Below are 12,286 nucleotides of genomic sequence, written 5' to 3'. Positions count from 1 at the left end.
ATATTGTTCCTAGGCTCCAATCACTGTAGTTTTTTGTAAAACATTCTTATTTGATACCAGTATTAATTTTTAACAAAGTTTAAAGTTTGCACCACCTCTGGAAGTTACCTATCTTAAACACCAAAAATCCATAACCTGCCTGCTTAACCCCCTTTTTTTTTGAAAGACGTTGACAGAATTTTTTTTAAATTTAGATAAATGAACAAAGTATTATGGTTTTGAAAATGTAAACTGTTTCTGGTGGACATTTTTTTTTCAAATAAACTATTTCCGCTACAGTGTATAACAGTAATATAATTTTCAAGTAAGTGTAAAACTGTAAAACTTGATATATATTTAAGATTACGTATTTTAAAGTTTACATAAGTTAGATTTTTTCTTTTGTTTAAGTTTTTTTATAAAAATAGTGCTGCAACTCTTTCTCTCCATTACCTTGATTGCAATGGCTACCAAAAGTTTAGTGTCAAACATGCACAAGTGGGAACTACTATTAACACTATTAAGTTCAGCTTATGTGTATACAGACCAGTGATTGCAATGATCGCATCAACAAATTCTTAGTTTTTAGTTGATACTAATGACTTTGAAGGTTATAAACTATTAAATGAATCAACTCAAACCCATATAAGATTTTTTCATTGTTCAATTAAATAACTTTTGTTCAATTAATTTTCTAGTGTTGTCAATCTTAGTTTTATAAAAGACTGTTTGTAAGGTAAATTTTTGTATTGAAGGAATTGTTTTTGTTTCAATGTTGTTGTATTTTTTTGAGTGTGGGGATGTCAGATATAAAATATGGCACAATATCTTAAATCTACATGAACTGCAAATTTAAAATGTGATTTTATATAGCAAAGGTATTTTAGTAAAGTACAAGTGTATAAGCCAAGTATTTGATTTAAATTTCTTTTTTGAAGATTCACTTAATGCTTATTAAACCATTGCAAAAGATACAAATTTTATATTACATGATGCACTACTCTACAAATTTTATATTACATGATGCACTGCTATGATGCACTGCTCCAAAAATTTTATATTACATGTTGCACTGCTCCTATAATGTTCCTTTTTGCAAAATATGAATGTGCACAAAGTTTTAGATCATTTTGGGGATATTTTGTAAATAAAGGTGGTGATATTAATAAAAAAAGAAAGTTAAGTACATGGTAACTGAAAGAGGTATAATTACTTAATAATAGTAACTAGCAGTATGCACCCTGTAATACCTGGTATTAGTTAATTAATCATTGTTAACAATTTAACTTAATATATTATCTGAAAAAGTTAATTAAGTACAAATTTATCTACAAATAATTTTTTAGTTCTGCTCACTTTTAATTATGTCTTGACTTTTAGTTAACAACATTAAAAGACCACATAACTTAAGTTATTAGATTCTTTTTAAAATCAGTTATAACTGCAGGCACCAGAGAAGGAAAGCCAAGTAAAGCCTGCCAATACCAAAAATTAAAGTAATAATGAAATTAAATGATTTTATGTAATTTAAAAAAATAAGGAGTTAAAAAAAAAATGAAAATAGTCAGCTAATATAACTGCCTAACACTATACATATACTATACTATACTATACTATACACTATAGCACTATATAAGTCATATTTAGCTAGCTTATTTTTTATTTATTTTTCGTTCAAAGTTTATTTTTTTCTTTGCAAAGAAAAATGTAAAGACAAATAAAGACTTTTATTAACAATTAATATTTATTTATTAACTTTTTTAAAACATTTTAAATGTGACTACGCTGTTTTCTACAATGTGGACCATATATATATATATATATATATATATATATATATATATATATATATATATATATATATATATATATATATATATATATATATATATATATATATATATATATATATATATATATATATATATATATATATGTATATATCATATATATACTATATAATATATATATACCATTATAAAAGCATTTATTGGAAGAATTTTGTTTTTTAGTGTTTTTGTTTTTTCTGTTTGTATTATTTTCTTTTTTTTCTGAAAAACTGTTTGTATCAAGGCAAAAAAAAAATTATTTTTAAAATTAATATGTGCAAAATGCGTTAGAAAAATTTTGACATAAATATGTAGGAGTATGTTTTTATATATACACATTTTTAAAAGTAAAAATGTTTTTTTGTAATAAAACTATTTTCTATATATTTGTCCTTAATTCATATATATTTATATATTTAAATTAAGAACAAATGGTTTATTAATGTCAATCAGCATATAAGATTTTTATTTTATGAATAAAACAATACTGCATTGTAAAAGTGGGGAAATAATGTCACAAATTTTAGAATTTGGCTATGAGTGGGTTGTTGCATTTTTTTTAAAAAAAATAAAAAAGGAATTTTGCAAATTAATTCAATGAATAGTATCATTAAAAAAAATAAAAAATTAGTGTTGCTTTCTTTTATTTAAGGAAGTTGAGGGAGGGTGATAAAGAGGAGGGGTTCAAGCAATTTGTCTCTTAAAAATTAAATTTTTCAACATTTTCTTGTAATATCTACATTTTATGAATAGGGCGATATAGTATGTTTTAAAGAATTCCATAAATTTACCTTTAAGCGTCAAATAACCTGGTTTGTTACAGGATTGCTCATATTATAACTCTTTTCAAAAAAGTAAAAAACTAGGCCAGGTGATTAAAAAAACCCAATTGCTTTTAATCAATAATTGTACAGTTTTACGTGAATAAAAACTTCAGCAGTTTTGCACAAATTTCATTCGTGTAAAGCTGACTAATTGCTGAATAAAAGCAATTGTTTTAAAAATTTGATAATTATTGGTTATAAAAAGTTAGTTTAATAACAAAGTGATTATAAATTTATCATGAATAGTTAATGGATATATTAAGTAGAATATGCAGGAAGTGTACATACATCAACTGACTTAAATAGGTAGAACATGCAAGGAGTGCTGCTACATTGACTGAGGGTTTTGGTTTAGGCAGTTGATGCATCATTGTATCAAAATAATCTTTTTTAAGTTTTTAAAATTTTTCTAATTCAACTTTAAAAAAAAAACATGTTAAAATTTTTAACCAAGCAATGTTATATTAATATAAAGATATCCACATATATATATATATATATATATATATATATATATATATATATATATATATATATATATATATATCAGACCTTGTTTTAAAGTGTTACGCGTAGAGCGATTTACATACACCTTAGCGATTATATGTAAGGAGTAAGCGATATTGGTTAAGTGGCTTTTTATCATTTTTTAACTTTTAAATTATTCTATAAGCATTAAGATAAAAGAAGTAATTGATTTTTAAAAAAATTATATTAACCTTTGAATGACGTTTATGTAAAAATATTTGTTACAAAAGTTTGAATGACAATTATGTTAGATATAAGCGCTATTTACTAACAAAAAAAGCTCAAATAAAATTAAAAAATTTTTTTTTGTTTGTTTTTATTTTATTGTAATGATTGATTTTTTTACTTGATAAACGTTTTTTGCTTGAAGTAAAGATAATATAATTTAATTCTAATTTAATTTATAACTAATTTAATAAAAGTATATAATTTTATTCTGATAAAAAAATTATATAATTTAGTTTTGATTTAAAAAATATATAATTTAATTTTGATTTAAATAATATATTTAAGTTTATTCAAATTAAAGTTAATGCTTGGGTTTAACTTAACTGTCAAATTTATTTAAAAATATTACTAAATATTGTTCAATATTTAAATTTTTTTGTTCTTAAAAAAAAATTAGCTAAATTTTATGGAATTTTTTTTTTCGGTTTTCCTCCCTAAACATTTTATTTTTTACTCATAATTAAATTTTAAATAATTGGCTGCATCAAAAATTTGCACAAAATGTAAGTTAAACTTTTTTTTAATTATATATTTAAAAAAAAATTAGTGAGTAACAAATAAAAAAATTACATTAATTTATTTATTTTATTTTATTAAAAGCTTATTATTTTATTAACAATTTTGTTGTGAAAGCAAAGATTATTTTTTCAAACATTTATTATAATTATATTGCTGTATGTATAGTTTAATAAAAATAATTGATGCGATTTAACTTCCGTTAAATTGCATCAATTATTTAATTAAATAATTGATGCAATTGTATTTTTATTTGTTACTCTCTAATTTTTTTTTAAATAAAAAATCATTTATAGTTGCAAAGCTCCAATTAGAAATTTAAGAAATAATCATTTAAAAGTTCAAAAGTTTAACATATTTTAATTCATTTATGCAAATGTTGAAAAAAGATAATTGTTAATATTAAAAATTTTATAAAATGTAATATTAAAATTAGTTATTTAATATTTAAAAAAAAAAAAAATCAACATTCACCTAAAAGTAGTAATAAAAAAGAAGTTAAATAACATTTAACTCGTTTCATTTTCGTTTGTGTTGCGTTAATTAATATTATTGCAGTAATTTAAAAAAGTTAATGTCTTTATAAAATAAAAAAATAAAGAAAATTTTATGAAATCAAGTTCACATAAGGCTATTGTGTTAAGCATTTTTTATTTAAAACAAAGCCTATACATATATATATATATATATATATATATATATATATATATATATATATATATATATATATATATATATATATATATATATATATATATATATATATATATATATATATATATATATATAGGCTTAAAACAACAATATTAAAATGGAAACATTGTTCCTGTTTTGGTTTTTGACACCTTTTCCTTTTTTACCATTTCAATGCCATTCCTTAATTTTGCAAGATTAGGCCTTTTTAATATATTTGTCACTATACTAAAGTTTTTCTTTCAACACTATTGCTGTCACATGCAAAATTTAAAAGTAATAAGTTATTAACATAGTTTCATTTACTTTTGGCATAGTTTTTTTTGTTGTTGTTGTTGTAGTTGTTTTTTTTTCAACAAGTTTTTATTTGTCAAAAATATCTCAGAGAGCAGAAATAATATCGGTTACTCATCAGATGAATGTCTTTCTACCACCAGCATGTGATCATACTGATGATAAAAAAGAAAGCATAAATAGACTTAAAAAGCATAAATTAACTTGTTGTTTAATATGAAATTTTGAATTTAAAATTAAAGAAATATTTGAAAAGAATATTATTAAAAAAAAAACTAGTTAATCATTTTATTGATCAAAACCAACCAGTTATTAAAATTTGTATTTTGTTAACTCTCTTTAAGTTTAATTAAGTTTATTTACATTTGCATAATTTTGCATTGGTTATATATTTCATATTTTATTAAGCTGGCTTAATTTTGGCACACAGTTGGTGTAAAGGTATAAGAGCTATGTTACCCAAACAAAGTGTTAAGGTTGATATTGCATTTGCATATAATTGGCTGCTCTTCGGACCAATGCTGGTCCAATGAGTTAGGTGTATACTCAGTATTGTTGGCAATATGTTAGCCCATTTTTGATACTAAATTGTAGGCTTTTGATTGGTTGAATGAAGTGCTATGTTTCGCATATGGCATGTTTCGCCAGGTTCATATTGAATTCATCTCATTTCATGATAAGTTAGTCTAGTGGTGGCTCTACAAAAAAACTCCAATCAAAAATTTGTGAAAAAGTCAAACTTTTAGTAGATACAGTTACAACTGTTTACTTATAACTTTTTGCTGGTGTTATTGTTTATCTAAATTGTTTTAAAATTACTTTCATTTAAAATTCCTTTTATTAAAATTGAAACTTATAGCATTTTAAGTTTTTAGTATATATAGCATTTTATAGCATTATAGCTTTTATAGCATTATAGCATCTTATAGCATTTTAAGTAACTTATACATAATAATGCTACAAAACTAGTTGTAGTGCTATATTTTTTTAAAAAATGGTTTTGTGCTCACAACCAATGCAACACAAATCATTTTTGTTATCTGTATTAGGTCATATAACACAAACTGCAATTGGTCCAACTACAAATCCAGTTACAGTTGACAAATTAACTCATATTGTGGTTGGCCCAACTGCAAATCCAATATAGTTGCACTAACACAAAATGTGATTTACTTAATAATACAGGCTACTTGGGTTGGTAACAAAAAAAGCAACTCTGATCTTTATAATTTATAAAAATCAGAGTTGCTTTTTGCAACTCTGATTTTTATAAATTATAAAAATGTTTTTTAATAGTTAAAAAAAAGCATCATTTATATTTGTCATTATAGTTGTCATGGAATGACTGGAGAATGTACATGTGGTGATGAATGGTTGCTGCCATATTGCAGTGTAAAGCAAGGTAAGATTTCAAATCTAAACGTGATCAGAAGAACCTAACCTGCAATTTGATTCTGTAGTTCTACATTTAAGTTATGGACTAAGTTTAATGTAGAAATGTGTTTTATGAGATAGCATTTGTCACATCTATATTTAAAACTCTCTGAAAAAGCTCCAAAATATCTAACAAATAGATAGTTAAATAAAGAATTCCAATAAATTATTATAGTGGTGATATTATTAAACCATACCTAGTTATGATACTAGTAAACCATACCTAGAAATGAATTCTAATACTTTTTCTTTTCCTCATAAACAATGGCTAATTTAAAATTAAATTTAGTGTTTGTCATCTATTAATATTCAGCTAAATAATGATTTAAAATCACAATAGTAGTAAAAGTTTTTTTTTGGGTTGCAAGAAGATTTTGTAAAGTTTAGGGAATTGAGATTAGGTTTAATCTTAATTCAGATTAAGTTTCCTTAACTAATAAATTATATTTAAAATAAATTAGATAAAGTCATAATGAATTACTGATAAATGGGCATAATGCATTTTAAAAGTGTTCCTGGTCCACTAAACAAGGCAAACAAGTATTGCGGAATATGGTAGTTAATTGTAAATGATGTCTAAAGTAACAGCTGTTAGAGTATTTCAAGGTGAATTTCATACACATACTGTATGCGGCAGCGAAATTTGGACTAGTAACAATATAGATCTTTAAAAAATTCCTGGAAAAATAAAGACTATTAGAAAAACTTTTTTATTAAAAATTTGTTCATAATATAGTAATTAACATCTCTAATTAATATAACCACAATCAGCTTTGATTGAACAAGCTCAAAAATGCCACTAGTTTTTTTACCTGTTGGTAAAAAAATGAAGTCATTTTGAGGCCTTTGGAATCTAACTGACCAAACATCATGATCTGACTAGGTTGTTTGGCCTGACTTCCTGTTTTGATGTAGTCAGAAATATCCTGATCACATAGGGTTGAAAAGTATCTGTCAGTTCTGCTGTTTGAGATCGAAACCACTGTAAAAGATGTTTTTTTTTGAAAACAGAATAGTTAAGTATTTTTTCTTCAAAATCCAGAGGACCTTCTTACTTTTTTCCAGATTCTCTATTTGGTTCTGGCACGAGATTTAGCACTTTTGTTGTGCTTAACGACCCTGCAGTCAGCTCTCTCTAAAATGTTGAAATTAGGGCCATGGCTTTAATTAACTTGTGTGGGTTTCACTTGATTCAGCTCTTTAGGTTTCTTACCAGGCTTTACTTTATTACAGTAATAATTTTATTCTGTCTACCAGATCCCTCGTTTCTTCTAATTTTGCTTTATTCAAAAAAACCTTTTTTAACAAAAACTTTTGACTGGGCAATATCTGTCTCTTTCATAACCTCCCAGACATTTTTACCCACTAGGAGCTCTTAGGATTGAATTCTTTTTTCTTCCTACATTCTCATTTTTTTAAAAATACTCTTAATAATTTGTTTACTTTTATATATCTTTGTTAGTTCAACCCTAAAAAACCTCAGAAATTTATTTTTACCACCAAACCTATAATTTTTTAAAGTTCAGTCCAAATTTTGTTTCCGCATAATAGTAATTTGGTTTTATTTTGAAAAATCTAAACAGAAAAAATATAACAACTAAAAGAGTACAAGTATTGACTAAAGTAGTTATCCTGATTACTAGTAGCCATGGTAACATGGTTCTTGACATTGATTTAAACTTATGCATATGTGATACTTCCTTTCTTTAATTATTTCATTAAAAAACTTTCAATAGTCAAAAAAAATGAACATGCGTGGCAAGAGCCTAGTCTTGTTTTAAAATTCTTGGTTTTTATCCCAAAACTGCAAGTTGAACAGCCTAAACACTGTGTCATTAACACCAACTCAAAAAATATAAGGAATTAAAAACTGTATCTTCTGGATCAGAAAATAAAAACAGTTTATTGTGTCAACAATATTAGCTTCAGGATAGAGTTTTCATACTTTTATTTTCTTTACTAGAAAAAAATTGTGTAAAAGGTGGGTAAAAAAGAAAAAAACAACTTAATTGAGTTTCCAAAAAATACATTGATCATCTTATGACTTAACGACATTAGTATCTTTATAATCTTATTTTAATCTTATTTTTTTTTGTTCTTTGCTTATTTTTGATGATCAGATTGTATTTCTTTAGAAACTTTTAAAATAGAAAAAGTTACGATCTTATGATTGCCACTGTTCATGTCTGCTGCAACTTTCTATTTTTTTATTTTTATGTTAATTCACCTCCCTAGGCCCAGAAGGCTACAACAGATGAGGAGGCTACTTAATTGTGGTTATAACCCTCTCTCAATTCTATATTTTGAAACACAAACCTTGACAAACGAGGCCACTGTGTAGAGAAACAAGTTGAAATTTGTGCCTCTTATCAAGTTAGATATGCAAGGAACAAAATTTTTGCTAAATAGTATATAGAGTCAAGGTTGAATTTAATTAGTAAATCTATGTTTCTTCATTAAAAAAATATTACAAAAGATTTTCATGTTTCATTGATCATTATATTCAATCTTTTTCCGTAACTAATAATTTTTTCATTTTATCCATCAGCAAAATCATCATCTAAATTGAGCCCTTTTGCAGTTTGATGAATGGTCATGGGGATATATCAATTTTTATATTTCAAATAAAGTGCTGTTATGGAATGGTTCCCCATCTTACATTGATATTCCAGAACCTTGTTGGTGCTGCTCGTTTCTTCCTATGGCTGGGCAGACTTGGAACTTTCTTTCTGTCAGCCTCAACAACTAGCAGAATGTTCTGATAATTCACCTCGGTTTTGGCCGAAAGAAAGTCTGCGCTTAGTTTCACGCCGTGTTCTGCACTGTCACTGATAACATTGACAGAAATCGTCTTTATCTTTGATGACAGAAATGAATGGTGGACTAGCCAGTTTTCAACGTTATTGTTAAGAAAATCCACGTTCATCTCTAAAAGGCTGAAAATGTACCATAATTCTACAGTTACAAAATCTCGAAGTCTTGTTGTGGCAGTGATTTTAGTCTGGAACTTGGGTTTTCCGAAGCCAGTTTCATAGCAATCATGCGGTAGAGCCATTCCATCACTAGGCCTGGCTGCCAGAAGCTTCTCGGCTAAGTCCTGCAATTCAGGCTTTGAAGCAATGTCACTGAATACAGCAAAGGGCACCATTTAAGAACATAGATACCACAGATGACGCTTCAGTGCTTTTATGGCGCTTTCAGATATTTCAGAACTTACTTGTGTGTACTTCAGAAGGTTCTGATAAAAACAGAGATCATGCCATGGGGTATCAACTCCAGATCTACATGTTGTTCACCAGGCACTGTATATCAGACACACAAAGGTGACGAAGCTACATAACTTTGTCTGCTGTGCACTAGTGGTAATTGTTCCTGCTGGCAACAAACGGATTTGCTCTTCAAGAAGTACCATTTTGATGGAGTACAATATTTTGGACACCCAATTTGCTTTGTGGATCGCACCCGGTCGACGAAAGTGAAACTGTCTGTTTTCTGGATCAAGGTACAGCTAACATAATTCACTGAATTCTTTATAGTCTTCTCGCTGATACTCTATGGAAGATTCAGCAGCTGCTTCTGCACTTTCCTTCCACATAGAAATCTGAGAAACAGTTTGTGAATCATTCAAGAACGGTCAAGGGTCGAATGGACTGAGTGTCTTGTCGTTTCCATGAGGAACTGTGTCAATATGTTTCTTAAATGTGCTAAATACAGTAACTTCTGGTAATTTTGATGTGTAAGTTGTTAAAAAAGTGTGTTATTAACAACTTGCATTAGTGATAATATCTCCAGATCATTGATAGCAACCACAAGTCTTTCCTGTAAGTCATGTGTTGCCTGGCTCTTCATCAGTTTGGAATCTTAGTGCAGGGAAGCATACTTTAGTGGAACCCATGACTTCCGAATGTCAGAAGCAATTTCTTCAATCACCATACGCCTGGAGGCATATATGCTACAGCAATTTTGCTAACATCACTTTCTGATTCTTCAATAATAGCCTCAGTGAGTGCAGACTGTTGTGCAGGAGAAATTTTCATTCTTGTTGCCAAAGCCACAGTTCTTGGAGATTTGAGAATGTTATAAGGTATATGAGCTGCCGTTCCAGTGTGAGTGGTTCGATGGTGCGTTTTTATCAGTTACTTGAATAAACTATCAATATCACATTTACTTTCATCACTACTTTCTTCGCTGCTGTTGCTACAGAGCTCTACTGTACAAATAGCAGATACTGTAGCTGTAGCAGTAGCTGCGTCTTCTGCCCTTAGTCTCCTTTTGTTTTTGCTTTTGCAGTCGTGCCTTCCTGTGCTGTAACTATCATGGTCTCTAAAAACTTTATGTCTTTTTTCAGCATCTTTTACCCACAGTGGAAATGTCAAACTGAGTTCTTCTGACATTTGTTCAAGCTTGGCAAGTGCTGAAAATGATGAACGACGATCTAGAGGAAGTTCTCGAAGTTTTGCATTCTTTTCAGACAGTGCAATAATTCTTTCACAGGCCTTCTTTTCTGTTATTATTGGAATGTTTGCTTTCTTGAAGAAAGGAATGACCTACTTCAACACAATTTTTGCACTGTCGCATTTCGATCGCTTTATAGACAGGCCAGCTTGTTGATGAAACATGTAGCATCGCAGCACTTGTCTGTAATCTGCAACCAGTTATTTTCCGCATCTGCTTCTGTAATACCGGCTCCTATTTCAAACACTGAACTTTTCAAACACTGAGTCTTTTTTGGCGTAAACTTCACAGCAGATTGTGCCATGCTATTGGTACAATGGTTGCTAACTCCTGAAAACACAAATAGAGTTTGAAACATTCTACAGTAAGAAGGTTTGAATTATAAGACTCTTCCTATGTTTATAACTTCAAAAACCAAAACTCTCATTGATTATATTTTCATAAACTCCTATTCTCCTGAAACAACTTCTGGCAATCTAACAATTTCTATTTCAGACCAAATGGTTTTCTTCTTATCTTCAAAATAGAACACAATTTGTTTCTATCAATGGTATGGAATCTGAAATAATGAAATCAACAAATGGTTTCCCACAAGGTTCCATATTAGGACTATTGCTCTTCCTTCTTTTTATTTATGATCTTTATACCTCTCTGAAGTTTACCACCGCTTAATATTTGATAAACAAATCACTTTATTTATGAAAAATCAGATTTATGAAAATATTAACCATGACTTAGCGAATCTACTGCAGTGGCTTCTTTCCAATAAATCTCTTAATTTAAAAAAAAAACTGAACTCATTATCTTTAAATCAAGTCAAACAAAGATAAAAAAGCACCTGAGTTTCAGATTAAGTGGTCAAAAAAAAGATCCTGTGAATTTTTTCAAGTGTCTTGGTATCAAAATTGATTCCAATTTAAGCTTTGCAACCCATCTTCTAAACTTAACATTGAAACTAAGCAGGTCCAATGGTATGTTGGCCTAAACTCAACATTATTTTAATCTTCAAACACTTTTTAACATATATCATGTTGTTCAAGTCTCATCTTAGATATGCTTTTCAAATTTGGGGACAAACCTAAGTCTCAAATTTCTATAAGATTATCTCATGTCCAAAATGAAAGTTATCTCTTTTCAGCACGGATCATTTACTGATTTTTTCAACACGGACCATTTACTGATTTTTTTACTTAAAAAAAGTTAATTAGATTTTTTTACTTAAAAAATAATACTGGTTACCATCTTCAATTAGCTAAAAGCTTTAAATTATCTATACCTGAACATCGAACTGTTTATTATGGCCATGAATCTATTAAATATTAAAGCATATGCACATGGAATAATACCCCCTCACAGTTAAAATCTCTGCCTACTTTTTCTAAAATCAAAAACAGTCTGTTTATTTTTTTATTAAACAAGTATTGCCCCTGATTCCTATACTCTACTGCCAACTATCTACTATCTATCTTAACTTTGTACTTCTTCGTACTCACTCCAATTCTAATT

General features: G+C 27.8%; 1 protein-coding gene across 2 annotated transcripts in view; it reads left to right on the top strand.

Moving 5' to 3' along the window:
- LOC101236730 (multiple epidermal growth factor-like domains protein 10) overlaps window positions 1-12,286 on the top strand; it is a 130,626-nt gene that overhangs the window by 93,077 nt on the left and 25,263 nt on the right. For both annotated transcript variants that reach the window (XM_065803432.1, XM_065803433.1), the window contains exon 11: window positions 6,223-6,293. In XM_065803432.1, the coding sequence (XP_065659504.1) occupies window positions 6,223-6,293 (71 nt within the window). The remainder of the gene's footprint in view (window positions 1-6,222; window positions 6,294-12,286) is intronic.

This window comes from Hydra vulgaris, chromosome 08 (assembly GCF_038396675.1).
Source record: "Hydra vulgaris chromosome 08, alternate assembly HydraT2T_AEP".
Lineage (NCBI taxonomy): Eukaryota > Metazoa > Cnidaria > Hydrozoa > Anthoathecata > Hydridae > Hydra > Hydra vulgaris.
This window is presented reverse-complemented; position numbering and strand designations above follow the sequence as displayed.